This window comes from Gorilla gorilla, chromosome 12 (assembly GCF_029281585.2).
Source record: "Gorilla gorilla gorilla isolate KB3781 chromosome 12, NHGRI_mGorGor1-v2.1_pri, whole genome shotgun sequence".
NCBI classification, from domain to species: Eukaryota; Metazoa; Chordata; class Mammalia; order Primates; family Hominidae; genus Gorilla; species Gorilla gorilla.
In genome coordinates this window covers 33,280,468-33,295,822 of record NC_073236.2, presented here as the reverse complement: position 1 = coordinate 33,295,822, position 15,355 = coordinate 33,280,468, and the positions used below count along the sequence as shown (strand labels likewise).

Here is a 15,355-nt window from a genome sequence, read left to right as displayed (position 1 = left end):
GGTTTTGTAGGTACGGAATCATATCATCTGCAAACAGAGACAGTTTGACCTCTTTTTCTCCTATTTAGATGCCTTTTATTTCTCTCTCTTGCCTGATTGCTCTGGTGAGGACATCCAGTACTATGTTGGGTAGGAATAATGAGAGAGGGTATCCCTGTCTTGTCCCAGTTTTCAAGGGGAATGCTTCACATCTTTTGCCCATTCAGTATGATGCTGGCTGTGGGTTTGTCATAGGTGGCTCTTACTATGTTGAAGTATGTTCCTCCAATGCCTCATTTGTTGAGGGTTTTTAACATGAAGGGATGTTGAGAAAATACCTGATGCTTCTCTAGAGACAAATATGTGAAAGCAAACAACATTTCATGAAGGAATGAGGAATATTTTGTGGCAGCAAGAATGAGAATGACTCTGCAAGATGCCCTGGAAACTGAATATGTTACATCACATAAGAGATTTTGCAGATGTAATTAAGGTTGCAGACCTTAGGAGACAATCGTGATTCATGCAGTGGGCTCCATGTAATCACATGAGCACTTAAGAGATTTAACTCTGGATGGAGGCAGAAGAGACACAGAAGAGAGGCATGGGTGAGGGGAAGCCAGAGAAACTAGAAGCAGGAGAATGTCTCTCTGCACCATTGCTGGTTTAGAAAATGAACTGGGCACTATGAAGAGCAATGCAGGCAGCCTGACATTGCTGAGAGGCCCCAACTACCAGCCAGTGATGAATTGGGACCTCACTCCTACAACTACAAGAAGTTGAATTCTGCTCTAACCTGTATGTGCTTGGACACACATTCTGCCCTAGGGCCTTCATAAGGAGCCCAAGAGCACCTTGATTTTGTCCTTGTAAGACTATAAGCAGAGTCATCAGTCCAGCCCTCCCACACTTCTAAAGTGAGAGATAATAAAGAGAATGTTTTAGTGATTTGTTACAGTGATGATTAAAAGCTGATACACATTCCAGCCTCCATCAGGTCCATTTACAGACATTCCCATTCAGTTCTAAACCCTTGGACAATGGCCAAAAAAAAAAAAAAAAAGGTTTCCTCAAACACACCCTGAGAATATACTGAAAAAGATTACGTATATATATCCAGGCGTGGTGGCCCACGCCTGTAATCCCAGCACTCTGGGAGGCTGAGGCCGGCGGATCACCTGAGATCAGGAGTTGAAGACGAGCCTGGCTAACATGGTGAAACCCTGTATCTACAAAAATACACACACCCAAAAAATTTAGCCAGGCATGATGGCAGGTGCCTGTAATCCCAGCTACCTGGGAGGCTGAGGCAGGATAATCACTTGAAAAAAAAAAATATATATATATATATATACACACATATATATAATATTTTTAAAATATATATATGACCAAAGAGAATAGTTTCAACAGAAAGTCAAAATAGCCAACACAGTTTCTGTGTTTTGTTTTGTTTGGATTGTGTATGGCCTTCGAGTGAAGTAACATACATGATCATGAACCATATAGGGACACAGTGACAGAAATGGGAAGGCTGATCCATGATCATACATGCATACATAGATACACTATGGATTCCAAAGTCCCCTTTGACCTGAAAGTGTGAGAAGAGCCCATAACCCATTTGAAACAGATACGCAGCAACCACAACCCAAATTGTATATGCATAAGTAAAGTTGTCCTTATTTCAGAGATGATATTATGGATTGAATTGTTTTCCCTCAAATTCGTATGAACCCCAGAATGTGACCTTGTTTGGAGATAAGATCTTTGCAGAGGTAATGAAGTTAAAATGAGGTCATTAAGGTGAGCTCCAATCCAATATGACCTGCAATATTTTTGGTAATAGGGATTGATTACATATATGTGACACTACTGCGTTTGAAAAGTTTATTATCGGCCAGGCACGGTGGCTCACGCCTGTAATCCCAGCACTTTGGGAGGCCGAGGCGGACGGATCATGAGGTCAGGAGATCGAGACCATCCTAGCTAACACGGTGAAACCCCGTCTCTACTAAAAATGCAAAAAGTTAGCCGGGCGCGGTGGCGGGCGCCTGTAGTCCAGGTACTCAGGAGCCTGAGGCAGGAGAATGGCGTGAACCTGGGAGGCGGAGCTTGCAGTGAGCGGAGATCGCGCCACTGCACTCCAGACTGGGCAACAGAGCAAGACTCCGTCTCAGAAAAAAAAAGAAAAGTATATTATCATAAAAGTATTTGAAAACAATTTCATTAAAATGTACCCATTTCATTGTACTAACAATAACATGTAATGATCTATGATGATGCAAACACTCTATACTTGTAAAATGATTTAAAATTTCCCACTTGTTAACTGAAGGATGTACGCAGTCTTGGAGACATGTATGTCTCTATTCTTTTAAATCTGAAAGCATTATCTAAAACCCAATCATCATATATCTGTAGGGAAAAAGCCTAACACAGCCATATCCAAAAGTCATAGTCCGTCAGAAGTATGTTAAATGTTATAAAATTACTTGACCTCAGCATTTCTGAGTTTTGGTGTTTTCAATTTATAATATAATAGGTGGTTGGTTTATTTTAACCAAACTTAAAAAGCAATGATGTCTGCAAAGCCTCTGATTGGACCAAAAGTCACCATTTATACTCTGACATTGAGGCCAGGCACGGTAACTGACACCTGTAATCCCAACAATTTGGGAGGCCAAGGTGAGAGGATCACTTTAGCCCAGGAGTTCGAGACCAGCCTGGGCAACATAGCAACACCCCATCTCTACAAAGAATAATTGTAAAAAGAAAAAAAAAAAATAAGCTGAACGGTGGAGTGGGCCTATAGTCTCAGCTACTTGGGAGGGTCAAGGCTACAGTTAGCTGTGATCATGCCACTGCACTCCAGCGTGGGTGACAGAGTGAGACCCTCTCTCTAAAAAGAAAAAAGAAAAAAAATTATGATGTTTTATTCTTTTCTCTCCCTAGGTGTGATAGCAGTGGTGATATTTATTTTGCTTTGCATCACTGCCATAGCCATACGCATCTATCAACAGAGAAAGTTACGCAAAGAAAATGAGTCAAAAGTCTCAAAAAAAGAAGAGTGCTAGGACAGCTCTAAACAGTGAGCTCGATGTGCAAAACGCAGTCCATGAAAACCAGAAAGAGCGAGTCTTCTGATTGGCAGCTGTGGCTGTCTCTATCACCGTGACTGTGGACTTCCCTGCTGTTGCCATCAGGGTGCACACAGCAGGTGCAGTGCTGTCACCTGGCTGAAGACCTGCAGCCTCGGAGCCTCTGGGAGGTCCCTTTCTCCCTCGGTGAAACACAGTTCTCCACATCAATTTCCAAACAATGAATTAGGTATGGCCATTCATCACTGTTCAGTAGTTTCCCCGTCCAAAGGCTCTCTTCCAAAACTGCAGTTTGATCTGTGTTAATAGTTGTGGGGTTTTAGATGAGAAAATGACTATAAAGCTGTGGCCCTACTTTATTTTTTAAAAATGACAGAACTTTTGTCCAGATGTAAAAGACAAAATTGCACTTTAATGTTTTTTGTTACTTGAAAACATATCTGGGATCCCTTTTTTTGGTCCTCTGCTGATAGTTATAAAACAGGAAATGCTTCTTAGACTACCTTCACTGGCATTTCCATAGTCCTGGAATCCAGAGCCAAGTGGCCTATCTAAAATTCACAGCCCTTTTATTCTCCTGTGTGGTGGTTAATACAATGCAGTTGAAGCCTGGAAATACTACCATTATTTTTGGTGTATTGCTTTTTCTAATTGACTGTTTTTAATGATTTTGATACATTTTAATGTTGAAATTAATATTGAATGTTAGCTATGAAATTTTAGTATTGAATTTTATAATGGAACAGAACATTGGTAGGTAACAAGATGCAAGAGGATGTCAATACAAGATTGCCTGCCTGTTTTTCTTTGTAATTTGTAATTACAGTTTTTGTAACCTGTGATTATGTTTTTAACTAAATTTACAACCAGATACAAACAATACTTCTTACACAGAGTTATCCTTTATTTATATCATTAATACGTGAATGAAACATCATCCTAACTTACTTCCCCAAGATATTGAGAGGTCATATCTGTTTTTCTTTATCATTCATTTCTTTTTCTAAAAGTTGTTACTGATATGCTTTTGATTTCCTATGACTCTATTATGTTGTACAGAACATCTTTTCAATTTATTAAAAAAATAGCTTAACTGAAGATCACTAATTCCTTTTCTAAATTTTGAACTGCTCTAGGCATAAATATCATTGTGTATTATCCTTTCATCTAATCACTTTTGGAATGTAAACTGAAGGCTGTTCACTCCAAGTTCAGTTAGCATTTACATGATGTTTATTAAATCTGCCAGTCTGATCACAGGTTTATGACCATGGGGCCAAATTCCCATAGATTACCCAAAATTGAATATGTGCTGTTAACTGGAACATGTCTCATTAAGGTTTACATACACACTAAGACAGCAAAGGATTGGAATTAACTTTACGGAGACAGTTCCAGGGACTAATACTGAAGTGTGGTTATTTGATAATGCGTGGAACCACCATTTGGATTCAATAAACCAATTATATAAAAGCAATGATGCTACACTCTTCATATTCCAGATACCAACTGCCTACCAAGGGCTAATGAGATGGTATATTTCTTCCACATCAGGGCAAGCTGAAAATATATTGATTCAGCGTTACTGTTACATAAATGAATTTCCATCTTCTCATATGTGTTATTTTTGAAAGAATGAATACACTCTCTGTCTTAAATCCGCTCTTAACAAATGATCTCTTCTCAGAATACTACATCTGTATTGAGAGTACAGACAGCCCATTGGTCACTGCACCTTTTGCAAGACAGCGAAATGGATGCATCAAATTGCATTGATACATCATCACCATCAATCTTTTGCACTGATTTTTAGACTTAATCTTCTTATTTGAAAATAAACTCATTTTTAAATGAAATAAAAAATATTTTAGGGAAAGCTCTATAAAATTAAAATTACAGAATTATATGCTTTTTAAAATTTATGCAAAAATGTGCAGACAAATGTATTCTGTATTGGTTTATGTACTACTTTGCCCTTGTATATTTTGAGATTATTAAGATTTGTTGACTTTTTTGGTTTGATATTTATCATCTGTTAAATTTTTCCTTTTAAATTATTAAATGCAAAGTGCAAGAAAAAGAGATAAATATTTACTGATTGCTAGATGTAAAAATATCTATGAATATATATATTTAAACTTCTGCCAGAGAGCAACCGTGTAACAGTCAACTTACTAAAATCTAAATTGAGTACTTTTTACTGTTGCAGAGAATTAAGTCACTAAACGTTATTTAGATATATAGATGCTAGTTGCAAGTAACACCCTTTTGTAATATAAAAGTAAAAGCATAATAATTTCCCAACTTTTGTCTTCAAATTAAAAAAGAAAATAGCATATAATTACCATTCTTCATTTGAGAAAGCTGAAGATTCTGATGCTTAAAAACTTCAGAATTCTAATATTAAAAATAGAGTGGTTCATGTGACATTGAAGGCTTATCTCTGTAAAATAGTGACACTGGTGCGTGGTATTATCTCAATATTTTTGCCCAAATTCACCTTAGGAAATCACTGTAAATCTTCATTGTTTCCTAAAAGTCATTATTACGGCATAAACTTAACATACTTTGATAGTAGTTAGTACTGATATGTGACATATTCTACCCCGTGTCTCTATTACTCTGTCTCTATTACTGTGAAAAGTCACAGTAAATTTAACATTTTCTTCCAGACTGTGTATGATCTTTCATTGTAATAGAGACATGGAGTAGGATAAGTCATGTATTAACATATAAGATTTTTTTAACCTGACCCCTCAGTTTTATAGATGAGACAAAGATAAGGTTGTAAGAGCTAATCTCTTCAAGTAGGCAGTACTAGTAAGTTGTCATGCGTGGACTGAACTCCTGACACTTCTGTCTCTTAACTTCAATCCATAGAGAAGCCCACCTTCCTGCCTTCCCAGTATTATTTAGCAGAGGAGAAAATCACATTGGGCTGTTTGATACTCTGTTTGCCTAGACTGACCAGTCATTCTGGATCTTTGTTCACATCTTCTCTGAAAGAATATTTGATGGGAAATCTTTTTTATTTTTTAATTTTTGTGTACATACTAGGTGTATATATTTATGGAGTACATGAAATGTTTTGATACAGGCATGCACTGTGAAATAAGCACATCATGGAGAATGGGGTATCCATCCCCTCAACATTTATCCTTTGTGTTACAAGCAACCTAATTACACTCTGTATTTTAAAATATGCAGTTAAGTTTTTATTGATTATAGTCACCCTATTGTGCTATCATATAGTAAGTTTTACTCATTCTTTCTACCTTTTTTGTACCCATTAACCTATCCCCACCTCTGCCCCACCATTATCTCAGCTGTCTACTACTTTTTTCAGCCTTTACTAACCATCCTTCTACTCTATATCCATGAGTTCTGTTGTTTTGATTTTTAGATCCCATAAATAAATGAGAACATGCAATGTTTGTCTTTCTATGCCTGGCCTATTTCACTTAACATAATGACCTCCAGTTCCATCCATGCTGTCGCAAGTGACAGGATCTCATGCTCTTTTATGGCTGAAGAGTACTCCATTTTGTATGTGAACCACATTTTTTTCATTCATCTGTTGATGAACACTTAGGGTGTTTCCAAATCTTAGCTGTTATAAACAGTATTGCAACAAATAAAAGAGTGCAGATGGAAAATTGATTTTGATGGCTTTTTTCTTTAATAAAACATTAATTTCTTCATGTATAACTGGAAGGCAAACAAATGATCCATTTGCTTAGTTTATTCTTGAATCCATAATATAAGTGACAGAAATGGATTATTAAAATATACTTGAAGTTGGGGAAGAATGATATGGACACATTTTAAATCAAAACATGATGAATTGGCTGTTTAACCTACTACCTCATTGGCCAATCTGGGGCAAGATGAAAGTATTTGTAAACACTGTTTTGGCAATTATGTGTAAAGAGAGAACCAATTTTTTAATTAAAAAATTGAATTATAAGAATTTTAGAGCTTTTCTATTGGTAAAGACATTAAATATCATAGAGTCCAACGCTTTTCTCTTCCTTCACATCACTCCCAATGGATGTAGCTCAGGCTAAGTTCATTGCTGATGCGTTGTCAGAACAGCCACTAACGGTTTAAGTGGGTATACTTAAGTGCAAATGTGAATAATGTTTTAAGAAGGTTACATAAAGTTGCCATTACTAGGAGTAGTAGCAGAATTTATTATGGATTAATCATGTCGTCGGGAAAATGTACTGAAGCACTACTTCCTGTGGTATTTTTTTCACAAAATGATAACATAGTTTATTGCCTATAGGTTGATTATGACCTAAAATTATATTTTTGCATTTTATTATGCCATTATATATTTTAAAATGTGAGGTTCACATTGTTGCATTTGCTCTGTGAATAAAAATGTCTAAAATCATAAGATGAACTTTTAGATTTTGCGATATGAAAATTTCTAACTTACCTAGCTTGTGATGGTACCTAAAAATTTAAGAAAGCCCTTAAAATAGAACCTCTGTGACTGCATGAGCACTTTGTATGACTCATATCACATTTTAACTCCTTAAGCAAGCCAATGAGGTAAAACATATAATTATCCCCATTTTTGCAAAATTCACAAAGGCCTTCACTGCTTTGAGAAAATGTTACACAGATAATTACTGACAAAAATGGGTTAGAATGCAGGTCCTGAGATGTCTAGTTCCTGACCAGTTCTACAGGTTGCCTTGCTCCCATAATATGCTCCAATCTACAATGTTCATCTTAATCTGCAGTGAGTAAACATATAATTGATAGCTAAATTTACTTCTTGTTCCAAATCTTTAGGATATGATTCATGTGTGTTATATACATACATATATACATATGTGTATGTGTGTTTATACTTACATATATTTTTTTTTCTTATTTTACTTCTGGCTAAGATGGAGTAATAGGGAGCATATTTACCCTCTAACCCTCCTGCATGAAACAACCTCAAACCAGACAAAATATATGAAACAATGGTTTTCAGTACACTGGACATGAGGCACGGAATGTAATCCCTGAAAGATAGGAAACATAAGATGTGTGCTGTGAGTATCCCAGCTTACGACTTGAGAGAATTTGAGACAGCAGTGCGACAATGGAGATAGATAGCCTAAGGAAGCCTAGCAAGTCTCTGAATGGAGTAGCTGTTGCTGAGAGTTCAGGTACACGAAGGTGGCTAGAGATTGCAGGATAGAGTACCAGCGAGGAAAGAGCTGCATTGGAGAAAGCTTTGCAAATCTGGAGAGGGTCGCCCTTCAGTGTGTAACAAAGTGCATGAAACTACCTGAGGCAAGGGAAAGAAACACTCAAAATAATTACAGCAGCATTTATCAACCTTTAAAAAATTATTATTGACCTCAAGGAATCTTTTTAAACATCTTTTCTAGTCATCTATCTATGAATTTTTTTATTTTTATTTTTTTATTTTATTTTATTTTTTTTGAGACGGAGTCTCGCTCTGTCGCTCAGGCTGGAGTGCAGTGGCACGATCCTGGCTCACTGCAAGCTCCGCCTCCAGGGTTCATGCCATTCTCCTGCCTCAGCCTCCCGAGTAGCTGGGACTACAGGCACAAGCCAACACGCCCAGCTAATTTTTTTTTTTTTTTTTTTTTTTGTATTTTTAGTGGAGGCAAGGTTTCACCGTGTTAGCCAGGATGGTCTCGATCTCTGGATCTCATGATCTGCCCACCTCAGCCTCCTAAAGCGCTGGTATTACAGGCGTAAGCCACTGCACCCAGCCTGAAATTTTAATATCGCACATGCACTGCGTATCTCTTTAGTACTATGTGTATATCTGGGCTTTACACAAAAAGAATATTTTTCTTCTCTTCACTTCTCCCATCCCCCCCAAAAAAACTAATTTCTGTCGTTTTGGGGACAATATCACTCTCACTGAGAGTGCATGTTCACACACAACCATGAATAGAGGTGGTTGCCATGGGCTATACCAGAAATCCCCGTAATTAATAGAGCATTAAGTAGAATATTCATAGGGGTCTTGCCTCAGTCCTGGCAAGTCCTAGACCATGTATTACTATGGCGGCCCCACTAAACAAATCTTCAAAGATTTGGAAAAAAAGATCAAACAGTTTCCAATAACTAATTGGCATCTCTGAGCAAAGTTCACATGTACTTCCAGTAACATAAAACTATCCAACACCAGGCCGGGCACGGTGGCTCATGCCTGTAATCCCAGCACTTTGGGAGGTCGAGGCAGGCAGATCACGAGGTCGGGAGTTGGAAACCATCCTGCTAACAAGGTGAAACCCCGTCTCTACTAAACATACAAAAATTAGCCGGGCGTGGTGGTGGGCGCCTGAAGTCCCAGCTACTCGGGAGGCTGAGGCAGGAGAATGGCGTGAACCCAGGAGGCGGAGTTTGCAGTGGGCCGAGATCGTGCCATTGCACTCCAGCCTGGGCAACAGAGCCAGACTCCATCAAAAAAAAAAAAAAAATCCAACACCCAACGAGGTAAAATCACAATATCTGGTCTAGAATAAAAAATTACCAAGTGTGTGAAGAGGCAGAAAAATAGGACCTATAATAAGGATAAAAATCAATCTAAAATGACCCAGCACATACACAGATGTTAGAATTACTAATGAAAAATATTATGACTATATTCTGTATTTTCAAAGATTAGGATGTGACAAGAAAAGGCTTAAATTAAACTTCGAGAGATGACAATGCTAATGTATGAGATTAAAAAATACAATGGATGTAATTAATGGCAGATGAGAGTTTTCAGAAGAAAATATTAATAAACTTGAATATATATAGCAGTAGAAAGCATCCAAAATGAAACAGAGACAGAAAAAAACAAAGAATAATCAGAGTATCGGTGATCTGTGGGACAACTGCAGTTGCCTAATCTGTGTGTATTTGGAGTTCTCAAAAGAGAAAAGAGAGTGGATGGATAGAAAAAAATATTTTTAAAAATTAATAGGTAAGCATTTTCCACATTTGATGCAAACTATAAACCCACAGACCCAGGAAGCTCAACATCCCCAAGTAGGGGTCCTATTAAGAAAACCACATCACAACACATCATAAGCAAATGGATCAAAACTCAGTGTGATAAAGAGAAAAAGACAAGTCTTACACAGAGAAGAAAAACAAGGATGATACCAGACTTCTTTTTGGAAGCAATGCAAGGGGAAGGGCAGTGGAGCAATATCTTTCATGCTTCCAGTGAAACATCTTCCAACCAAAAGCAGAAAACTGTCTCTCCTAGGTTTCTATACCCAGCAAAACCGTCTTTCAAGAAAGGATGAAACAAAGATATTTTTCAGACATAGAAAAGTTAAAAGTAATATATTATCAGCAAACCTGGACTATGAGAACAGTGTAAAAGCCTTTCAGGAAGAAGGAAAATAAAGAATAATATCTTTGTGCAGATAGAAACATGGATCCACACAAAGAAATTAAGAGCACTGGCAATAGTAACACCATAAGTAAATATACAATACCTGCCCTTATTACTTAAATATCTTTTAAAGATAATTGGCTGTTTAGAAATAATAGCAGTGTCATGTGAGTTCTGCAGCATGAGTAAAAGTAAAATATATGACAACAATAACCTAGAGAGACTAAATGGAAATATAGTTTGTAAGGTTCTTAGACTGTGTGTAAAGTTGTATAATGTCTATTAAAAGTTGGCTATTACAAGTTATCTTTAAGTTAAAACATCTGTATGGTATAATCCCTAAAGCAAGTGCTAGAGTAACAAAAACAGTGATAACTAATATTACAATGCAGCGATGAAATAGAATAAATTTTTAAATGCTTGAAGGTAGACAAAAAAGATGAGAAAGAGGACAGAGAACAAGTGGGACAAATAGAAAGCAAATAGCAAGATATAATGTAAAAATCTGATAAATTTGACCTTAAAATTAACAACTCTCCTTTTAAAATACATTGTTAAGAGAATAAGAGTCAAGCTACAGACTGGGAGAAAATATTTACAACACTTTATTTGAATGCTGTAAATTTTTTTCAGAATATAGTTCATAAAGAACTCTTAACAGCTCAATAATTAGCAAAAATAAAATGAAAATAATGAATATAAGAAAAAATGATGAAAAGTGCTACGCCAGTGGACAAAAAGCACACAAAAATGTTCAATATCGTTTTGTCATTAAGGAAATGCAAATTAAAACCACAGTGAGTTATTCTTCCCACTAAAATGGTTATGATTAAAAATATTGTCAGTACCACGTGTTGTTGAGAATATGGAGCAATTTTAATTCTCATACATTATTGTTGGAATGTAAAATGCTACAACCACTTAGGAAAAATTGTTTAACATTGTTTTATATAATTAAGCATACATGAAACCTATGACCCAACAATTCCAATCCTAGGTTGAAAAGAAATGAAAACTTATGCCCATTATAAGACTTACACAAGAACGTTTACAGCGTCTTTACTTATAATATCCCCAAACTGTAAACTGCCTAAAAGACCTTCAACAAGAAAATGGACAAACAATTTGTGTTGTATTAATAATGAAATACTCTTCAGCTATAAAATGGACAAAACTACTGGTAACTGCAACAAACATGGCTGAATCTAAAAAACCTTGTGTCGAATGAATAAATCTAGACACTATAGTAGGGTACATTCTGAAGTCCTAGAACAAGCGAAACTAAGATATAGCAGTAGAAATCGTATCAGTAGTTACCTGGGTTGAGGTGGGATGGGAGGTGACTGCAGAGAAACACAAGGGAAGTTTCTGGAGTGATGGAAATGTTCTATGTCTTGATTGACTATGGTTACATTGGTGTGGACATCTGTCAAAACTCTTTGAATTTCATATTTGGAATTTGTATATTTTGTATATAAATTATACTTCAATAAATATGTACATGTATATATATGTGTATATATAATACATTTTGATATGTCATGATGTCTATCACTTCACAGCATATTATATTTCTATCATACCATATTTACATAATGGAAAAAAGATGAAAACGATGCTGTATTTTGGGGAAATCACAAGAGATTATCACCTTTATTTTTTATGCAAATACATATAAATCTTTCACAGTACAATACAAATGTGAAAATGTGGTATTTTCATTGCTCTATAAATTCTTATATGTTCTATGTAAGTAATAAATGTTAAAAACAGTGTTTATATGTTGTATATGTTTATTTGTTCTATGTGTTTATATGTTCACTGTTCTATAAATTCTCATATATTGTATACTATACAATCAGGTGATGAGCTGCTCAGTAAGTAAGTGCTGAACACTCTGCACCCCTCATCACGTCAAGCATTTCACATCCCTTTTCCTGTAGGCTTCCACAGTAGACATTTGACTTGCCAATTACATTTTCATCCATCATGCTGGAGAAGCCTGGAGAAACAGCTAGACACAGGGGACATACTCCTATACCTTGCTCATTGTGCCTTGGAATTATACATATTGAAATATTGTAAAGATTTGCTTCATTTGTATCAACATGGCTGTGAAATTAGATGTCAACTCTACCTCACTTCCAACTTTTAGGAGGAATCCAGATAGTTTATTAGAAAATAGAAGTGCAAAAATGTTTGCTGCTTGATTCTCAGACCATAGCCTGAGATTAGCAATATTAAAAAAAAAAAAATAGCAGACAGAAGAGGCCCAAGTCTCTCCCAGCCCCTGGGATGCATGGAAGCAATGGGCTGTGATGTTCTACTGAGGTAAAAGAAGTAGTGTTTGTTATAGTCCCATGAGCAGAAGCAGTAAGAACTTGAGGTAGGGTGCACCTAAAACTGAGAACAAGGGAAAGCTGAAGTAGGAAGTGTCACCAGGGAGGGACTATGGGTCCTTACTATGCGAAGAGAGAAAAGGATTTAATTAGGTCCAACAGAATATAATGCCATTTCAAAAACATTTTCTGTTAGGACAGTTTCCAGAGACTCTAAGTGGTTGTTTTTTGTGTGATGATTTTTGAGCTTGGTAGAATTTTTCTAGTCTGACTGGATCAGTTCTAGAAAGCTGCTCAGATGAATATGCAATGAATGCTTTCTCTCTTCACATACTTCTCAGTTAGAAGGAGAATATTTCAGGCCAAAAGGATGCAAGACCTTAGTTATTTATGCCACAATCAGATCAGTGATTTTAATTTGCCCACCCTAAAGAAATATGAGTATATACCATTCTAAAGAAATCTGTCTTTCTAACATGTCTATCACTTTCTTCAATGATTCCATAGCAAACAGTTAATGAAAAACAACAATAGCACATGTATTAATCTTCACCACTTGTAATTTTCCAAGGAATTTAGACAGATCTATTGCAAAAAAATTCATCAATTCTTATGTTCTTTCCAAATAGTTTTTGCACTAAATCATATTATTCAACATTTCTCCATGTCTACCTGTACCTTCAGACCCTCACTAAATCCAATTAACCAAAACCCAAATTGGTTAGTGATGTTAAGCATTTTATGTCATATAAGACATGCTTATATGTCTTCTTTTGAGAAACATCTGTTCATGTCCTTTGCCCAGTTTTTAATGGGATTTTTTTCTTACTGAGTTGTTTGAGTTCTTTATTAAAAAAATGCTCAGTATCACGAATCATCGGCGAAATGCAAATCAAAACCAAAATGAGATATATTACACCAGTCAAGATGGCTATTACTAAAAAGTCATAAACAACAGATGTTGGCAAGGATGTGGAGACAAAGGAACTCTTATACACTGTTGGTGGAACTATAAATTAGTAAAAACTCTTAAGGAAAACAGTATGGAGATTTCTCTAAGAACTAAAAATGGAACTACCATTCGACCCAGCAGTCCCACTACTGGGCATCTACCCAAAGGAAAAGAAATCATTATATTAAAAAGACGCCCACACTTGTATGTTTATTGCGGCACCATTCACAATAGCAAAGTCATGGAATCAATCTAAGTGTTGCTTGGATAAAGAAAACGTGGTAAATATACACTATGGAATACTATGCAGCCATAAAAAGAATAAAATCATGTCCTTTTCAACAACATGGGTGGAGCTGAAAGCCATTATTCTAAGTGAAGTAACTCAGAAAATTAAATACTGCATGTTCCCACTTACAAGTGGGACCTAAACAAAGAATACACATGGACATAAAGATGGAAATAACAGACATAAAATAGGCCTTTTTCAGCCCGGCGCAGTGGCTCAAGCTTGTAATCCCACCACTTTGAGAGGCCGAGGCGGGTGGATCACGAGGTCAGGATATCGAGACCATCCTGGCTAACACGGTGAAACCCTGTCTCTACTAAAAATACAAAAAAAAAAAAAAAAAATCAGCCATGTGTGGTGGCGGGCGCCTGTAGTCCCAGCTACTCGGGAGGCTGAGGCAGGAGAATGGCGTGAACCCTGGAGGCGGAGCTTGCAGTGAGCCGAGATCGCGCCACTGCAGTCCAGCCTGGGCGACAGAGTGAGACTCCGTCTCAAAAAAAAAAAAAAGGCCTTTTTCTTTAACCAATACAACATCACTATTTCTACTGCAAGTGTTTCAAAAACATCTGTGCTATTTTGAAATATACCAAGTTTAAAATTGTCACAAGAAAAATGTCTTTGCGGCCGGGCGTGGTGGGTCACACCTGTAATCCCAGCACTTTGGGAGGCCGAGGCGAGCGGATCACGAGGTCAGGAGATAGACACCTTCCTGGCTAACACGGTGAAACCCCGTCTCTACTAAAAATACAAAAAAAAAAAAAAAAAAATTAGCCGGGCGGGGTGATGGGCGCCTGTAGTCCCAGCTACTCGGGAGGCTGAGGCAGAAGAATGGCAGGAACCCTGGAGGCGGAGTTTGCAGTGAGCCAGGATCACGCCACTGCACTCCAGCCTGGGCAACAGAGCGAGACTCCGTCTCAAAAAAAAAAAAAAAAAAAAAAAAGAAAGATAAATGTCTTTGCTATCTTTCCCAGGACTCCAGCTGCCGCCACACTGGCGTAAGAAACACTGGAGGAAAAATGACCACCTCACAGTAGTTTAAGCTGTTCTTTTGCCCATAGATGTACACATTTAAACTTGCTCCTAGCTCTCCAAGATTGCTTATTCGCTGATATGTTGCAATGACAACACAATACAACTTCTGTTTGATTAAAAATAAAAGCAAGTAAAACATGTTTTCCCTCACTGGGTTCTGAGTTGATTAAATCCAGCTTATCATTGATGTTTTAAAATTGAGGTTATATTATATAGTTTAATTTTCAAAAGAGACTTTGATATATGGAAAATGTAAGCCAAGGAAAATAAAAATATGAAAATTCAGAA

At 36.9% G+C, this 15,355-nt stretch overlaps 1 protein-coding gene across 3 annotated transcripts in view; it reads left to right on the top strand.

The window, feature by feature from the left end:
• CNTNAP3C (contactin associated protein family member 3C) overlaps positions 1–8,379 on the top strand; it is a 152,036-nt gene extending 143,657 nt beyond the window's left edge. For all 3 annotated transcript variants that reach the window (XM_063695526.1, XM_063695527.1, XM_063695525.1), the window contains one exon: positions 2,935–8,379. In XM_063695526.1, coding sequence (XP_063551596.1) covers positions 2,935–3,056 — 122 coding nt within the window. In that variant the 3' untranslated portion in view covers positions 3,057–8,379. The remainder of the gene's footprint in view (positions 1–2,934) is intronic.
• Positions 8,380–15,355: the final 6,976 nt, after the last annotated feature.